The sequence below is a fragment of the Dama dama genome, chromosome 14, assembly GCF_033118175.1.
Source record: "Dama dama isolate Ldn47 chromosome 14, ASM3311817v1, whole genome shotgun sequence".
Lineage (NCBI taxonomy): Eukaryota > Metazoa > Chordata > Mammalia > Artiodactyla > Cervidae > Dama > Dama dama.
The window spans coordinates 66595505-66615887 of NC_083694.1; the positions used below are offsets into that span (position 1 = coordinate 66595505).

At 36.4% G+C, this 20383-nt stretch overlaps 1 protein-coding gene across 4 annotated transcripts in view; it reads right to left on the reverse strand.

Moving 5' to 3' along the window:
• RPS6KC1 (ribosomal protein S6 kinase C1) overlaps positions 1 to 20383 on the reverse strand; it is a 195606-nt gene that overhangs the window by 138032 nt on the left and 37191 nt on the right. For 3 of the 4 annotated variants that reach the window (XM_061160965.1, XM_061160968.1, XM_061160964.1), the window contains exon 4: positions 10372 to 10487. The exons of the other annotated variant lie outside the window; for it this stretch is intronic. In XM_061160965.1, the coding sequence (XP_061016948.1) occupies positions 10372 to 10487 (116 nt within the window). The remainder of the gene's footprint in view (positions 1 to 10371; positions 10488 to 20383) is intronic. 4 annotated transcript variants of the gene reach the window in all.

Here is a 20383-nt window from a genome sequence, read left to right on the forward strand (position 1 = left end):
AATTTAAGATGCTTATTAAGGAAACATTTTCTTTTAATATTTATTCATTTATTTGGCTGCATCAGGTCTTAGATGTGACATGTGGGATCTAGTTCCCAACCAGGGATTAAACCCAGGCTCCCTGCATTAGGAGCTCAGAGTCTTAGCCACTGGACCATTGGGGAACTCCCTAAGGAAACATTTTTAATAAACATAAAACTGATTTATCCGTGTGACCATCATTTTAATTCTACATTTACGTTTCCAAATTCATGCCTAAAAAGATTATTTTCTCTTACTTTGTGTGCAACTAGAGACTGCTCTGTCAGGCAAGTGGTGTGGTGTGATTCTGTGCTGTGGCTTTATGGACTGAATACTCTAAAGGCTTATAACCCTTACAGAACTAAATTAATGGGCTTCCCTGGTGGCTCAGTGGTAAGAATCCACCCGCAATACAGGAGACCCGGGTTTGATCCCTGGATGGGGAGGATCCCCTGGAGAAGGAAATGGCAACCCTCTCCAGTATTCTTGCCTGGAAAACACCATGGACAGAAGAGCCTGGAGGACTACAGTCCATGGGGTCGCAAAAGAGTCAGTCGGACACAACTTAGCAACTAACCAACCAACAATTAAAATAACAACTCTTCTGCTCTTTAACATCTTTCCTTCTACCTTCCACCAACAGTTCTATACCCCCAAACACTACTACCAGGATAGCAAAGCCCAAGAGAAATACAAGCTCCCTGTTTCCTCTCTATGACGGCACAAGGATCCTTCCCTCCTACTCTCAACAACATCTTTACCTCATCAAGTCTCCCTGCCAGTTAAAGGAAGAGAAATGTGAAATGGTCCCTCCAAATTATCAAATTTTACTTCCTTGAGTTTTAAGTGAACTGAAACACTGAAAATGTTTGAATTTTTATCACTTTATTATATGTATTCAAATAACAGATTACAATTGACTTTTTCTCCAAAAAGTAGAGTATCTATTCTACACTAAGCCATCCTTTAAACAACATCCAAACCAAATCCTAAGGAAATCTAAAAGTATTTTTGAGCATTTTAATAGACAAAGTTAATTTTACCTACAATCTCACATAATAGAAAGTGCTTTTCAACTATTAACTACCTCTTCTACTACCAGGTATGTGACTTTAAGTTACCTACCTATAAAATGGAAATAAGGTGTATATAAATAACTCAAGGATTTCTCAGGACTAAAAGATTTCATGCATATAAAGGGTTTAAAACAATGTAAGTACTCAATAAATTATTATTTGTTAGTATTACTAGCTGATATAAAATCTTCTTATAAAAAAATACTAAAGAATACAAAAAATGTTTTAGCTCAAAATCCTAGGGAAATTTTACTTACTTAATTTAATAAACAATTTAATAAAAAAATAGATAATAAAGAATAAATCTTTAATGAAACAATAATAATAAAAACTGTTCTAGAGGAACTAAAGGAGTAGGAAAATATGCCACAATTCTATTTTAAATCTTCAGTTCAAAAATAATAACCTTTTAGTGTTTCTGAATATTCAATAAAAAGAAACTCTTATTATACAGTATCTCAAAGGTTTTGATTAATGAAGAGTCAATTTGGAGGCAGGCGGAGGGGAGTTCAGATGTGCTGGAATATCCAAATATGGTGGGAAGTTAGTAAATGCTCTCCCCCCAGAAGGCAATGACAAAACTAGAGAAAACGGTCAAAACAACCATTCCAGGGCTCTGGAAAGTGACAAAAAAACACAGAACAAATGAATAAGTGGCTACTCATGGAAAACTACAGAACCACAGGTAAGAACTGTGGGAATTTGGGGCATTCTTGCCTGGGGTTGTTTCCATCTTCCATCCCATCTGGGTTGCCACGATAATCATACAAGGGAAGACAAACTTTAAAAACTAGCAGATTCACTTGCAGAAGAGACGGGCATGATTCAGACTTAAGCAGAGAAAGAGGTCCACTCCAAACAGTGTGATCAGCAATAGCAGTAATCTCAGTGCCAAACATGGCAAGAACAGTGACTCAGTAGCAGCACAAAGTTGCAGTTAGCAAGAGACCAGCACACTGGCCAGACATTTAGCAGGAAGATCCAGAAAACGGCCGAGCTATAAGGGTTCTTAATAAGCTCTCCACCTAAACATGAAGGAAAAACCAGAGAGGGATCACGCTATCTGCAAATCCCTGGCAAACCATGAGAGGGTGCACATGCACAGAGGAAACGCAAGAGACCCCAGAGGAAATCAAAAGCCAGAGCAAACTTAAAACATGCCTGATCCTTTAAAACACACAAAGAATCATCACCATTAAGGGAGATATAGAATGAAACAAAGTGTACAAGCAAAGAACAACCACTGGCTGACCCAAGCTATGCTTACACAGGGCTAACCAATACCAAGCCAGGTACAAAAATACATAAAGACATTATGTTGAGCAGAAATATTAACAGTCACACACTGTACATCAAACAGACTCCACAGATTTACTACAGACATGTTACTAAACACACTGATAAACCTACAGCAAGAACCCTCAGGGGAAACAAATCAGAACACAGATTTGCTATATTATCCAAACTTTTCAGTTTTCAACAACAAAATTACAAGACATTCAATGAAACAGAAAAGTGTGATGAAGAGTGAATACACAAAATGTGATATATTTATATCCACTTAATAGAATATTATTCAACCATAAAATGGATTTAAGTACTGATACAAGCTACATACAATACAAATGAACCTTGAAAGCATTAAGCTATGTGAAACAAGTCAGATGCAAAAGACCATATATTGGATGATTCCATTCATGTCCAGAATAGGTAAATCCATCAAGACAGAAAGCAGATTAGTGTTTTCTACAGGTTGGGGCAAATGGTATAGGAAGGGTGAACGCTGATGGGTATAAAGTTTCTTTGTGTGTTCAGTCGCTCAGGCATGTCCGACTCTTTGCTTTCCCATGGGCTGTAGGCCACCAGGATCCTCTCTCTATCCATAGGATTTTCCAGGCAAGAATACAGGAGTGGGCTGCCAATTCCTCCTCCAGGGGATCTTCCTGACACAGGGATCGAACCTGCATTTCCTGCATCTCCTGCATAAGAAGGCAGGCTCTTTACCACTGAGTCCCCTGGGAAGCCTCTAAGGTTTCTTTATGGGGTGATAAAAATGTTCTGGAATTAGGTAGTAACAATGGTTGCCTAACCATGTGAATATACTAAAAAAAACACTGAACTGTATACCTTAAATGGTGAATTTTACATTATGTGACTTGATCTCAATTTTTTTTAAAAGTACCAGATGAAAATCCTGGAGTTGAAAAGTTTAATAACAAAATTTTAAATTTACTAGAGAAGTTCAACAATAGATCTGAGAAAGACAAATAATCAATGAGCTTGAAGATTAATATAAAGTATCGAATATGAAGATCATAGGGAAAAAATGAACATTATAATAAAGAGAATCAGGGAGAGCTGCAGGACAATATCAAACATACCAATTTATATATAATGGTAGTACCAGACAGGAGAGGGAAAAAAGGGCTAAAAAATATTTGAGAAGATGAGGGCAGAAAACTTTCCAAATTTGATTTTAAAAAATTAATCTACAAATATAAGAAGATAAACCCAAAATAAAATTAACAGAAAGAGATCAACACCTAGGCACACAATTGAAAGACAAAAGCTAAATTCTGAAAGACTAGAAAAAGACGTATACAGTGGAGCCATAGTATAATTAACAGCTGACTTCACATAAAAAAGCAATAAAGGACAAAAGGCAGAGGAATGAGAAGTTCAAAGTGCTAAAAGAAACACTGTGGGACTTCCCTGGTGGCACAGTAGATAAGAATCCACCTGCCGATGGTGAATTATACGTTATGTGACTTAAATCCCACATAAAAATCTCACAAAACCCGGCCACGTGGGTTCGAAGATTCCACACGCCGCGGAGCAACTACGCCTGTGCACCACAACACTCGAGCCCTCGAGCCGCAACCACTGAGCCCATGGACTGCAACTACTGAAGCCTGTGCACACCGAGGCCTGTGGCCCGCAACGAGAGAAGCCACCGCAGTGAGAAGCCCACACACCACAGGGAAGACAGGCCTCTGCTCACGGCAACCAGAGGAAGCCCGTGCAAAGCAGCGAGGACCCAGCATAGTCAAAAGTAAAATAAATGAATTTTTTAAAAAAGAAACATGTCAATTGATAATTCTCTATGTCCAACAAAAAAGAAAGAAAGATAGCATTACATCGTGTCCAGCTCTTGCGATCCCATGAACTGCAGCCTGCCAGACTGCTCTTTAAGAATGATGGGCAAAGGCACACCCTTGCAAGGGACGGTGCCAGGAGCACAACGTCCAGCATACAAGCCGAACGGGCTACAGCAGCACCACTGCTGCTGGGACGGCTGCACCTGTTACCCAGCTTGCAAAAGATTTTAAAGTCATCGCAACAAATCTAGGGCAAACCCTCTCATCCGGAAAGACAACCCCAAGGTAGTATATGCTTTTGACATGGAAGATTTGGCAGATAAAGCTGTGTACTGACGACACTGCTGAAGGTCCAAAATAGTTCCCATTCTGTGATGGATCTGACACAAAACACAATGAAGAAACTGGAGACAATATGGGGCCTCTGATCATTAAGAAAAAGACACTTATATGGATACTCTTGATGCTGTAGACCAACTTGTCCGGATGTTTCCTGGCTCTTTAACTAGAATGACTACCACTTCTGTCTAATTCAGCTCCTCTGAGTTCTAGATGTGGTATACTGCAAACTGCAGCTCTCATATTCACCACATCCGCCTTGTATGCTGAACCACTGTGGTGCACAATTGTTGAAACAAAAAAAAAAGGAAAAAGTAAAAACCAATCTCATGGCCTGGGGGTTATTTTGGTCCTGCAAGGATCCATTTCTTTACATTTAAAACTGACATTATTATATAGTTGTTTGTCAAAGCTAACATATTAAATTATTCTTAAAATTTAAAAAAAGATGGGTAAATAAAAACATTTCCAGATAAGGACCAGAGACTCTATTACTAGCAAATCTGCCTTACACACACAAAAGAAAACTACAGTCCTCCAAGCTGAAAGAAAAGAATAACATATGGCAATTCCAATTCACCTAAACAAATAAAGAACATCAAAAAAAAAAAGAGAGAGAGAAATAGGGCAGATAAAAAGACTACGTATATATGTGGTCTTATTTTTCCTCCCTTAACTTTTTAAAAAGACACTGCTAACACTGTACTGTTCTGTTTATATATGAGGTATCAGTTCAGTTCAGTCACTCAGTCCGACTCTTTGCCACCCCATGGGCTGCAGCACGCCAGGCTGCCCTGTCTGTCCATCACCACCTCCCAGAGCTTGCTCAAACTCATGTGCATTGAGTTGGTGATGCCATCCAACCGTCTCATCCACTGTCGTCCCCTTCTCCTCCCGCCTTCAGTCTTTCCCAGCATTGGAGTCTTTTCCAATGAGTCAGTTCTTTGCATCAGGTGGCCAAAATATTGGGAGTTTCAGCTTCAGCATCAGTCCTTCCAATGAATATTCAGGACTGATTTCCTTGAGGAAGGACTGGTTGGATCTCCCTGCAGTCCAAGGGACTCTCAAGAGTCTTCTCCAACACCACAGTTCAAAAGCATCAATTCTTCAGCGCTCAGCTTCCTTTATAGTCCAACTCTTACATACATATATGACTACTGGAAAAACCAGAGATTTGACTAGACAGACCTTTGTCAGCAAAGCAATGTCTCTGCTTTTTAATATGCTGTCTATGATGATAATAATAAAAAAGGAGTTGACAGACCAAGTTTGCACCATAAAGCTCTATTTTACTAGAATTTGGTATTCTTATCAAGTAAATTGTCATAAATTAAAATGCAAACAGTAAGAAATAACTTTTAAAAGCACATACATAAGGGACTTCACTGGAAACCAGTGGTTAAGAACCTGCTCTGCAATGCAGGGGACCTGGGTTCAAAACCTAGAGGGGGGACCTAAGATCCCACAGGTGGCAGAGCAACTAAGCCCATGCCTTGTAACTACTGAGCCTGTGTGCCACAACTAAGACTTGGTGCAACCAAATAAATAATTTTTTTTAATAAGAGCACATACATTAAAAAAAAAAAGAATTTAAGTGGCACAATAAACAGTACCCATCTAATACAAAAGGTGGCATAAAGTAGAAATGAAAAACCAAAAAATATGTATGACATATAAAAAATAGCAAATGACAGACAAAATATCAGTCTTCTCAATAACTGAATACAAAAAGACTAAATACCACACCAACAACAGCAGTTTTCAGACTAGATTAAAAAAATAGGATCAAACTATATACAGTGCATGTAAGAATACTCTTTAGATTCAATTATACAAACAGCTTGAAAGCAAAATTAAAAGAAAAGTACATGCAGATTGTAAGAAACCTAGACTGCCTATATTAAAATCACACAAAACAGACTTTAAGACAATAAACATTACTAGAAAGAGGGACATTTCATAAGATTAAGTAAATCATTTCATCAGGTAGATAGAACAATTCTAAACATACATGCACACGCCAAAAAAGGCCCAAAATGAAGTAAAAATCAACATAACTGAAAAGAAAAATAGAAAATTCAACAATAATAATTAGAGGCTTCAATACCTCAATCTCAATAATTGCTAGAACAACTAGACAGAAAATCAGCAAGGATAATGAAGACAATACTATCAACTAACTTGAATTAATATTTATTCCACCTGAATTAATAAATATAACTCCACCTGACAACAGAATATGTCAACATGTAACATTCTCCAGCGTAGAGCACAAGCTAGGAAATAAATCATGTCTCAATAAATTCAAAAGGACTGAAATCATACAATGCATATCTTCGGATCATAACCACAACAAAATTAGAAATCGGTAACAGATGAAACTTTAAGATATCCACAAATGTTTGGAAATTAAAGAACATTTCTCCAAATAACCAATGGGTCAACAGAAAAATCATAAAAGGAATCAGAAAATACTTCAAACTGAATAAAAGTGAAAATAAAACAAAAACTTATGGGATGAGGCTCAAACAGTGCTGAGGGAAATTTATAGCTGTAAATGCCTATGTTAGACAAGAAAAACCATCTCAAATCAATAACTAAAGCTTCCAATTTAAGGAATTAAGGAATCAGATAAAAAGCAAAGTAAATTCAAAGCATGCGAAAGGAAGTAAATATAGTTTAGAACAGAAATCAGTGTAATGAAATACAAAAATGCAGGGAAAAAAAAAAATCAATGAAACCAAGTCGATCTTTTGAAAAGATGAACAAAAATACCAAACTGTTAGCTAGATGGGTCAAGAGAAAACAGACACAAATTACCAAAATCATGGATGAAAGAGGGGATATCACTACCATTCCTATGGGAGTTAGAAACACTGTAAGTGAACAGTATGAACAAATTACAGAATTCAGATGAAAACTCCTAGTAAAACACGTGACCAAGATGTATCAAGTATCAAGTAAAAAGAGAAAATTAGAATAGACCTATACAAGAAAATAAACTGAATTAGAATTTAAAATCTTCCCACATCAATTCCACTCCTAAGTATATACCTAAGAGAAACAAAAAATGTCCACGCAAAAACTTATATGCCAATATTCATAACAGCATCATTCATAGTAGTCAAAGGAGACAACAACCCATATGTGCATCAACTTGATGAATAGATAAACAAAATGTGATATATCTATGGATCCACACAAAGGAAAATTATAATTAGTATTTAAAAATAAATTAAGGAATTAATGGATACCAGCTATAACATGGCTATATAAATATAAATATATATAACCTTTAAAGCACAATGCTAAATGAAAGAACAATTCCATTCATAATAGCATCAAAAGAACAAAATATTTTGTATTAAATTTGGCAAAAGAAGTACCTTATACAGGAAAATCACAAACAGTGCTGAGATAAAGAATACCTAAATAAATGGTGAGTTATTTCATGTTCACAGATTATAATAGTAAGATAACAATTCTCCCCACATTGAACTGTATACCTAATACAATTCCAATCAAAATTTCATCAGAATTCTGTGCTCACATGGACAAACTGATGTTAAAACATTTTATGAAAATTCAAAAGAATCAAAACTGCTGTAATAACTCAGAAAAAATACAAATATAATGGGATAACTTACACTTTCTCATTTCAGAACTTATTATAAAGCTACAGTAATCAAGATAGTATGGTATTAGTAAAAGAACAGGCACACAGATCAACAGAAGCTTATGTTTTTAAGAAACTGCCAAACTGTTTTCCAAAGTGATTTTTACCATTTTACATTCCCCAATAATGAAATTTTGCCATCTGCAACAACAATGCATGGACTCAGAGGGTGTCATGTTTAGTGAAAAAAGTCAGAGAAAGACAAATGCTATTTGATAACACTTGTATGTGGAATCTAAAAAACAAACTAACGAATAAAATAGAAAAAGGAAACAGACTCACAGAGAAATTAGTGGTTACATTTGGGAAGAGGGAAAAGGTGAAGAGCAAAATAGGAGTAGGGGTTAAGAGCTACCAGGATATACGGTACAGCGCAGGGAATACAGCCAATATTTTACAGGAACTATTAACAGGCACAACCTTTAAAACTGTGACTCACTATACTGTACACCTGAAACTTATATAATCCTGTAAATCAGCTATAATTTAAAAATATGTACATATATGAAAAAAAAACCTTGTGTGAGATAAACAAGATAACATAGTGAGTTTTGCTTTGTTGCTTACTTGGGAGTTAAATAACCTTCAAAGACCATATTTACTTATCTCTACATTAAGAAACTAAGCATCACTGCTATGATATTAAATCATATTAAATCATATTTAAATATATTTAAATCAATATAAATCATATTAAACCTCTCCCACCAAACACACTGCTTAGGATATTTCCAAGATATTTTCCAAGACTAGCTTGACTTTTCTTAAACTGCCCAATTTTTTCTTCCTCTTCTTTTGTTTCTTATTTCACATAAACCAAAAATAAGTATCTTTCAGCAACAGTTACAATGAGGAATTCCCAGATCCAAAAGAAACAGAATGAACAGCTTTTATTTAAGTTATTCAAAATCTACAATCTGATCTCTATATTCTTTTTTTAGCCCTTGGTATGTGTTAATTTGCAAGACTGACTTTCATAATTTCTATAAATTTCTATGAATTTCAAAATTTCATAAATTTCTAAAAAAAAAATATTCTTCTTGCTTAATAATGCTGTCTTTTTCTATAAGCATAGATTCCCTGCCATACAGAAATAGCTGTATTTAGCAAACAGCTAATACTGTATCAATTTGATTTGGTCTTTTATCCTAAACATCTGCATTAGGTCATAAGCAGAAGCCAATTCATCATCTCAGCCCAGTTTGCAGAGTAATGAAAAATAAAGCAACAAAGTCAATCAGGAAGAACCTTATTGCCACAAACTTTTCTACTATTATTTCTAAATCACAGGTTTGTAATGTCTTTCAAAAGATCAACTTCCTTCAGCAAACTAAAATAGGCCATAAAAAATAAATTCCTTTTGTAGATAATATTCTTTTGTAAGATCCTCATATACCTTGCTGGCTACATGTTCTAAGAAATTACATTTATACAATTGAGTAAATTTTTAGTTAAAGGAGGGAAAAAATAATTATGGCACAATCATCTAGCTTTAGTCTAGAAAGCTAAATATAATAGAAAAATTAAGACATTAATACTGAATAAAGACATTGATATTAACCAACAACTAGCACAAATTCAATACATAATAAACTAGAATATTATTAGTAAAAATGATAATGAACTCAGAATGAAGGCATCTCATGTCAAGAAACTCAAAACACTAATATCCAAAGATCTCTGGTAATACAGTTTGTACTAGACTACCTCTTTAAGTTGTACATGGACTATTTTTGTTCTATCTTTACACAAATTAGTCTAATTAAAACAAATTTAATATGGACTTACAGTGGTTTCTGTCCCCCAAAGAAGTCTATTACTGAAAGTCACCTCAAAAAGTGAAGATAACTATTGGAGCTTCATGATATTTAAATGTCTTAATGTATTTCAATTATGATGAATTAGATAATCTCTAAGACCTCTGCAACAATTTTCTTAAATCTGTGAATCACAAACTGTACACATCTCCACAAGAGAAACAGAAGACACGCCAGATGTGTTATTTACTATTAACTTCTAGTTATTTTACTGAATAATGAAATTCAAAAGTAAATGACATTTTGTTCAGGGAAGAAAAAAAAAACTTAAATCTTGCTTTACTACAAATCAGAAAATAAAGACATTTAATAAGATACAAAATATTCCAGAAAGAACACCAAACCTTGAAAAAATCTTCAAGCTGTTTACTGTTATAAAGAGCAGGAATGTTGGCAGAGAACTGCAGCAGATCTTCAGCACACTGTCTCCTCTCTTCTATAACAGTTTCATCAAATCGTCCTAGAATTAAATAAGAGTCAACACTGAAGGAAAGAAAGATCAAAGCTGGTTTATAACAGTTGAGGTTCACAATGAGAAAGCAGCAGCAGGCCCACACTGCCTATCTGCTGTGCTCATCATGCAGTCTTCTGAAGTCAAATCTAGTCTCCATAACTGCAATCACTCGTGCTCCCACCAGGGAAGAAAGTAACGTTTCTGATAAAACAGGAGGCCGAGGTGTCAACTAGTCAATAAATAGTGCTGTCATAATCTAAAGACTGTCAATACAAAAAACTTACCATTTAAGAAGCTGGCAATTTGAAACTAAAGTTGAAAAGAGAATTATAAAGAACTCAAATAGTTTTCTACAGTAATTTAATACTGCAATTACTCATATAATTTTCCCTTTCCCAGTCTTTTTTGATTTATAAAGGGAGTCGAAGAGAGGAAATTATAAGAACATCTGTATGGCAGTGGGGTCAAACACCTCAGCGTGAAGCAAAAAGCTTTCGAGCCAATTTCCACGTGCGATGCTGTCAGTGTACATAAAGCATGCTTGTGAGAAAATAGAGAACCCGCGCGGCGCAGTGAGCTCTGGTTTTCAAGGTGATCGAAAGGTGGTTTTCATAGAAATTGTTTTAATGATATATACAATTTGAATGCTGATAAGACATTTTCAAATATGAGCATTTTGTACTACTCTCAGATAAGATTACCGGTTGGCATTTGTCACACGCCATGTATCATACTGATTGCAGTTTAGATTTAAAAAACTACAAAATCAAAAGAGTAACACATCCCATACTTGAGTGGCTTTGCAAAATGTTAATGAAAACAGAGGCATAAAGAGATTCTTAGTTATAGGCACCACAACTTATTGGAAATAAATCAACTTCTTTGCAGTTATCACAAAGCCGCAAACGAACGAAAGGGAGGATTAAAACAGAGCCCACAGTTGCTTTAGTCAAAGCATTAAATACTGTACATCTGAGAGTACAGAGAGAAAAGAGGTCACTTTTACACTGCCACACTTCTTCCAGCAGCTTACTAAGCACTTAATATAACGATAAGGTAAGGAAATTTGTTTTTAGCAACTTTTTAAAATATCACATCTGTTTTCCACTCACTCAGAAACACAATTAATGATTAAGTTTTGGTATGCTAACTAAATTTGTGCCAAATCTCCACTCTCCCTTGTTTATAGGGAAATTTGTTTCAAAATGCTTAACTCTATTGTGAGAGCACAGAATTACAAAAAGAAAAAAAAGATGTTATAAGATAGGAAACATCACACACTTCTAATCCCACATACTTTAAAACCAGCACTTACATGTAGGATTACACTATAGCCCAGCTGACAAACTTAAGATAATAACTAGGCTTTGTGGAAAATAACTGAGGTTCAAGCTTGTTGATTTTAATCATGACATCACCTTAAAATGGTTAACAGAAAGTGAACAGGTTTTTAAACAGAAATAGAATAGAAATGTATATAACAACAGAAATGGGTGTATATATAACAATAGAAATAGTTACATAGAAAATGAACAGGTTTTTACAAATCTATGAAGTATAAGCAAGGTAGTATGATCACAAAAACGCTAGTCAACCTTAAAAAAAAGAGAAAGACTCCTAGTTATACTACCCAAGGCAAGAATTTGAAACTGAACAATTAAATGCCTCAGCTCAATGTGTCTCAAGTCTAATGAAAGGTCTACTTCATAACAACTGAAAGACATGGTTTGAGAGATAGACCTGGGTTCAAACTACTTGCGCTCTCATTTGGTAGTTATAAAATTTAGGCTGATGACGTCCTAATTTACAAAATGGAGAAAATGAACAATGTACTCAAAATGAATAGTTCCATACCAAGCACATGCATGCATGCGCAGTCACTTCAGTCGTGTCCAACTCTTTGTGACCCCATGGACTGTAGCCCACCAGGTTCCTCTGTCCATGGGTTTCTCTAGGCAAGAATACTGAAGTGGGTTTCCATGCCCTCCTCATCAAGCACATAGTAAGCTCTTAATAAACCAATTATGGTTTCCTTAAATCTTCAAGTAGTATCATAATGTCCAGTATATAGAACAGGCTAATATATTTTTGTTGACTGTATGAGTAAATAATAAAAACTTAGAAACTCTGTCCACGGAATTTTCCAGACAAAAATACTAAAGTGCGTTGCTATTTCCTTCTCCAGGGGATCCTCCCAACACAGGGATTAAACCCACATCTCCTATGTCTCCAGCACGGGTAGGCCCATTCTTGACCACTGAGCTATCTGAGAACCCCGGGGGCGGAAATAGACTATAATTTCCAGCTTGCCTTGAGGTTACATTTGGACTAAATTCTGGCCAATAATATATAAATGAAATTTCATTTTACAGCTTACCAGAAATCTCCTTAAGAAATAACTACTATACATCCTCCTTCTCCCCATTCTCCTCTTTCTTCTATCTCCTTTTCCTCTTCCAGGAAGGACCAGGATGTGGGAGGTTAAAAACAAGACAGAACAAGGCAGGAAGGAGCTTGGATTCCTGATCAGTCTGGAGCCACCTTGCCTGAGGCCCACCCAGAGTAGAGACCAAAACTAATATTATTCATTATGCTAAATCTACTAGTTTCCAGGTCACACTCAACAGCTACATTAAATTCTTCCAGTGACAAAAAGATGTCTAAAGTGACACTGCTACCTTACCTATCAATAATAGTATCTGGAAACAAACTTCTGAGAGCTATAACATGTAGCACAAATTCTCTGGCCTGAAAACAACCTAAGATATTCAATCGTGGGGGAAAAAAAACATTGGCCAAACAGGTTAAAATGACAGCTAAAAATGTCCATTATCCCTTCTCTTGCCTAAATAAGAATTTGAGTATTCATCGGTGCTTATGATTATTGTCCAGCATATTTATCCTTTAAACAAAAAAGCAAACTGTAGTACCTATAAATTTAGTAGTAGTAATTGTGTGAGCATCTGTAATCTTAGAACAGAAATACAGAAAATACACACATTATATTATGTTTCAACCTACAAGACCACCTGATATTATCTTTAAATGAACTAACAATTTGTTGAGAAATATAAATGAAAAACTTCCTCATATTTGATGACATCCTAAAAAACGCTAGTTTACTAGTTGAAACAAATACATAAAAATTTGGCAGCTTTAATCCTAGTGTGATCAATGACTCACCTCACCTCCCTATTAAACTAGATTTAAATGCTTAAGTTGTGAGTATATCAACTTCTAAGTAGAATAAACATGTCAAAGGTGTGTTTTTGTTCTATTTCTATTGATCTATGCATTCCTATTCCACTAAACTTGGACAAGCAGAGATGAATTAGAACATTTTTCACAGTACAACCAAAATTAAAGGCTAATGCATTAAAAGGTTCAATTACACTGAACCCTATCATCAGAACAAATGATGAAAGAACACGTTCACTTCTTTGTTCCTAAGATATTTCAGAAAAACAAAAATAAAAAACAGTATTGGTAGCAAAGACAAAGAAAAGCAGATAAATTTTAATGCATTGACTACTGGCTCTAATACATGTAACAAAGCCATCTAATTTGACAATTAAATTTAAAAGTAGCAAGATTCAACAGTAATTCTAATGGGAGACAACACCCTAGGGGCTACTCTCAAACTGTTAATCTTTTAATATCATCAAAACCTCCCTTGAAAGTCAACAACAATGAGAAATTATAAACAGGTGCTTCTCTTACAGCCTTTAAACTTCCATTTACAGGAGTGGAAATTTTATTTTCTTGTGGAAAGTAGAAAAATTATAGGTAATTTATGATAGAAAATATAAAACAAATTTTTCCTGAGGTTTATTATGCAGTATTACATATTATGTACTATATTATTTGTGTGTGAGTGTGTATATATTATCTTTAAGTCACTCTACCACCTCCAAATTACTCCACAATGGTTTGCTATTAAAAGTGGCAGAAGGAAAATTAAACCAAAACCTTCTCACAAAGCTGGTAAAGCACTGAAAATAGTCTCTCTCTTTGATTTCTAAGCTGTCTTTGAAATCTTCTCTATCTTTTTTTTAAATTATGAAGAACAACTCATGAAAGCAGTATTTACAGCTTTTTTAAAATGCAACTGTCAGTAACCAAAAACCAGTTAAACAAACCTAAAGGTTATCCTTGACCAGTAAGAAACTAGCCAGAGAATCTTGGTGCTAACTCCTAACTGTATTAAAAACTCATTCACCGGGCAAAAAAGAAGAGAGAGGCCAAGTTCTTAGGTGTGAATTCCCTCTAGTCAACAGCACCAAGAACATACCTCTAGTTAAAGAAGTTAGATTTAAGACTCCTTACAACTAACAAGAATGTATACTCTGGGGAACCCTGGGGCATTTCACTCAGAGGGTGTTAGAAAGGACTTACAGAATTAGAGTTTGTGTTGGGTGCTGGGGAAAGATTCAAAGAAGTGGGGCTTTGCCCCATCAGGAAGTGGGAGCAATTCTAAGAATCTGTTAATTCTATATACTTCTACGACTCTACGGTTTTAATAAATCTTATTATGAGGCAAGAAGAATGAAGAGAGGCTAAGGCTGTGATTTATAAAAAAAAAAATCTATAGTCATCATGGTAGCCAGAATGAAGTGAACCTTGATCATTTTTGTGACTTGACAATGTTCATGTTTTTGTCTGTGTTCAGACATGATTACAGAGTGGTCTTGTTTTAGTCTTGATCCAAAGACACAGAGTGCCCTTGTCTAATGTTCCTATTCTGTGAAACTGCTTATATTCAACAGGGGAACAACACAGCCTAGCTGTGAACGCCAGGCCAACTCTAATAAGAAACACCGAGGTCGAACAGATATGGAGTGTCGGCCGGTTTTTTCTTACATCTGTCAGGAGCTGCCTTTCCCATTCTCACAGGAAATCACAATGTGAGGAGAGATGTAACAAAACAAACAAAAAACAGCTTTGTATGATCTCTGTGACTGTTTTCTCAAGATCAAGATTGTGGAACCTACAAACTAATACTCTTTAAAAATGTCAGAACAAAGACCCAGCACAGCCAATAAATAAAGTTATTTTTTAAAACAAAAGCAAAATAATAATTTTTTTTAATGTCAAGTCATGAAAAGACCAAAAAATGCATAAGGAATAGTCTAAAGAGACGAACCTACAGACATGATCCTGGATGCAAAAAAAAAAAAAAATTTAAATAATTAGAGAAATCTGAATATTAACTTCAATATTTGACAATGGTATTATAACAGTGTTAAATTTCTTGAGTAATAGGGGAAATATGGAAGGAGGGATGAAATGTCACAAAATCTGCACTGTATTCTCAAGTGGTTCAGGAAAAAAATGATACACACAGACACAGGAAAATGTGGCAAAATGTTCATCAGTGAACTTGAGCCAAAGGTATATAACTGTTCACTATATTATCCTTTAGGCTTTTCTGTAAACTTTGCAAGTTAAAAAAATTGGAGAAAAATAAAATCAGTTAAGTGTCGGAGTGGTGAGATGTAGAGCCAGGAGGGGAAAACAATTATCCCCAAAGAAAACAGAGAACTTCCCAGAAGAAGAGACAACGAGAGCCCTGAAAGGCTAACCAGAAGCTTCTCGGTGGAGCCAGGCAACACTGACGAAGGCGACACGGAGAGTGAGGTGTGTTAGGGGAACGGCAGACCAGCGACAGATAAGAGCCAAGAGAGCTGACGTGCGTCAAGCACTGAGCTACTCAGACTACCGATATGATCCTCATATAATCCCTAACTCCTCAGTAACAGCACAGGCTCAGACGTTACTCTGTACAAGATCGCACCACTAGTAACCAACGGAGAGAAGATTTGGGCCTAAATCTGATTCCAAAAGGCATGTTCTTTTCACTGAAACACTCGAATAGTAACTACAGATCTGATGGTTCTGTAAATCACAAACAAGACTGTTTTGCAGCTGAGGCTCATGTACTAAAAATGTGAGAATAGCTAAAAAGATAGATGATTAACCAAAACTTCCCTCTACACAGCCACAGCTGCTGCCTGCAGGGTTCACTGCAACTATAAGTATTACAAATGGACTGCACCAGTTACTGAAAGATAAATTGCTTACTTACTAAAATTAATAAGAAACTTTCACTCTTTAATATATAAGGATGTGGAGAAAAGTTGAAAATAACCCACAAGCAACAGACAATAATAGCTAAGCATCTCAACCAATCCAGAAGCCATTCCCTTGTACCCAGTGACAAGCTTATCATTTAATTTGCACAAGATCACAAGCTTCTTGGGCGCAATTGATTCCACAGTCCAGAAGGTGTAAGATAGAAAGCAAAAATATCCCTCTACCCACAACACCATAGGTTGCACAGATTAGGTACATCTTCACACAATATGTATGTCTATTTAAATACAGATGGGATCTGACTAAACATACTGCTATGCAACATTTGTTTTTGGTATCTTAAAAATAAGTCTTGGACATCTTTTCATACCAGTGTATCACAAATAGCTGCAGAATCCTATAATTGGCTAAATTATGGCACAGCCATACAATCACATAGTGAGAACACTCAGTTTTCTTCTACTGAAGGACAGGGAGGGACGAACTGAGAATAGCACTGACACATACACTCAGCCATGGTAAACCAGAGAGCTAGTGGGAAGCTGATGTACAGTACAGGGGGGTCAGCTCAGCGCCCTGTGATGACAAGAGGCGGGGACTGGGGGTGGGGAGGAGGGAGACCAGGGAGGGGGAATATGTATACAAATGGCTGCCTCACATCGTTGCACAGCAGAAGCTAACTAAAGCAATCATACGCCAACAAACAAAGGGAAAAAAATGCTGCAAGGACACTCATCTGTATATAGATATATGTGTTCAGATATGTCTTAGGTGTTCCCAAAGTGTAGTCCACAGACTGCTGGGGGTCCCCCAAGGGCCTTCAAAGAATCAATAAGGTCAAAACCATTTTCACAATAAGACAGCAGCTGCATTTTTTACCACGTGGACATCTGCACTAATAATCTGAAAGCAATGGCAGTAAAACTGCTGACCTCTTGGCATGAACCAAGACAATGGTACCAAACTAGACTTATTAGTAATAATCATATTCCTTATACCACTCACATTAAATTTTTTAATGCCAGTTTTCCATAAGAATGTCCATGATGAAGCATAAAAATTAACTTTATTATGCTAATGAGTATGAAAGGGGAAATTAACAATAACACAATAATAGTGGGAGACTTTAACACCCCACTCACGCCTACAGATAGATCAACTAAACAGAAAAGTAACAAGGAAACACAAACTTTAAATGACACAGTGGACCAGCTAGACCTAATTGATATCTATAGGACATTTCACCCCAAAACAATCAATTTCACCTTTTTCTCAAGTGTGCACGGAACCTTCCCCAGAATAGATCACATCCTGGGCCATAAATCTAGCCTTAGTAAATTCAAAAAAATTGAAATAATTCCAGTCATTGGCACAAAGACAGAAATATAGATCAATGAACAAAATAGAAAGCCCAGAGATAAATCCACATACCTATGGACACCTTATCTTCGACAAAGGAGGCAAGAATATACAACGGAAAAAAGACAACCTCTTTAACAAGTGGTGCTGGGACAACTGGTCAACCACTTGTAAAAGAATGAAACTAGAACACTTTCTAACACCATACACAAAAATAAACTCAAAATGGATTAAAAATGTAAGACCAGAAACTATAAAACTCCTAGAGAAGAACATAGGCAAAACACTCTCCGACATAAATCACAGCAGGATCCTCTATGACCCACCTCCCAGAATACTGGAAATAAAAGCAAAAATAAACGAATGGGACCTAATGAAACTTAAAAGCTTTTGCACAACAAAGGAAACTATAAACAAGGTGAAAAGACAGCCCTCAGAATGGGAGAAAATAATAGCAAATGAAGAAACAGACAAAGGATTAATCTCAAAAATATACAAGCAACTCCTGCAGCTCAAATCCAGAAAAATCAATGACCCAATCAAAAAATGGGCCAAAGATCTACACAGACATTTCTCCAAAGAAGACAGATGGCTAACAAACACATGAAAAGATGCTCAACATCACTCATTATCAGAGAAATGCAAATCAAAACCTCAATGAGGTACCACTACACGCCAGTCAGAATGGCTGCTATCCAAAAGTCTACAAGCAATAAATGCTGGAGAGGGTGTGGAGAAAAGGAAACCCTCTTACACTGTTGGTGGGAACGCAAACTAGTACAGCCGCTATGGAGAACAGTGTGGAGATTCCTTTAAAAACTGGAAATAGAACTGCCATACGACCCAGCAATCACACTCCTGGGCATACACACCGAGGAAACCAGATCTGAAAGAGACACGTGTACCCCAACGTTCATTGCAGCACTGTCTATAATAGCCAGGACATGGAAGCAACCTAGATGCCCATCAGCAGACGAATGGATAAGGAAGCTGTGGTACATATACACCATGGAATATTGCTCAGCCATTAAAAAGAATACATTTGAATCAGTTCTAATAAGATGGATAAAACTGGAGCCCATTATACAGAGTGAAGTAAGCCAGAAAGATAAAGACCAATACAGTATACTACCTCATATATATGGAATTTACAAAGATGGTAACGATAACCCTATATGCAAGATAGAAAAAGAGACACAGATGTACAGAACAGACTTTTGGACTCTATGAGAGAAGGCGAGGGTGGGATGATATGAGAGAACAGCATCAAAACATGTGTATTATCTAGGGTGAAACAGATCACCAGCCCAGGCTGGATGCATGAGACAAGTGCTCGGGCCTGGTACACTGAGAAGATCCAGAGGAATCAGGTGGAGAGGGAGGTGGGAGGGGGGATCGGGATGGGGAATACTTGTAAATCCATGGTTGATTCATGTCAATGTATGACAAAAACCACTACAATATTGTAAAGTAATTAGCCTCCAACTAATAAAAATAAATGAAAAAAAATACAGCCAACATTTTATAATAACTTCAAATACAGTATAATCTATAAAAATATCAAATCACCATGTTGTACACCTAAACTAACATAATACTGTAAATCAGCTATACTTCAATAACAAAAAAGAAGGAATTTACCACTATCAAGCTTCGATCTATCAAAGAAGAGTATCTTCAACCATCTGAAAAGCTGTTAAAATACTCCTCCCTTTTTCAACATCATCTGTGTGACCCTAAATTTTCTTCCTATCAGTCAGTTCAGTTCAGTCGCTCAGTCGTGTCTGACTCTTTGCAACCCCATGAACCACAGCACACCAGGCCTCCCTGTCCATCACCAACTCCCGGAGTCCACCCAAACCCATGTCCATAGAGTCAGTGATGCCATCCAGCCATCTCATCCTGTTGTCCCCTTCTCCTCCTGCCCCCAATCCTTCCCAGCATTAGGGTCAACTCTTCGCATGAGGTAGCCTTGACTAGACGGACCTTTGTTGGCAAAGTAACGTCTCTGCTTTTTAATATGCTGTCTAGGTTGGTCATAACTTTCCTTCCAAGGAGTAAGTGTCTTAATTTCACTGCTGCAATCACCATCTGCAGTGATTTTGGAGCCCCAAAAAATAAAGTCAGCCACTCTTTCCACTGTTTCCCCATCTATCTGCCATGAAGTGATGGGACCAGATGACATGATCTGAGTTTTCTAAATGTTGAGCTTTAAGCCAACTTTTTCACTCTCCTCTTTCACTTTCATCAAGAGGCTCTTTAGTTCTTCTTCACTTTCTGCCATAACGGTGGTGTCATCTGCATATCTGAGGTTATTGATATTTCTCCCGGCAATCTTGATTCCAGCATATACTTCATCACATTTCACCACAGACTGGATCCAGAAGTAGATATGAGAATTAGGTATTTTTCTTTTAATCCAGGTATTGAAGATTCATATAAGCAAACTA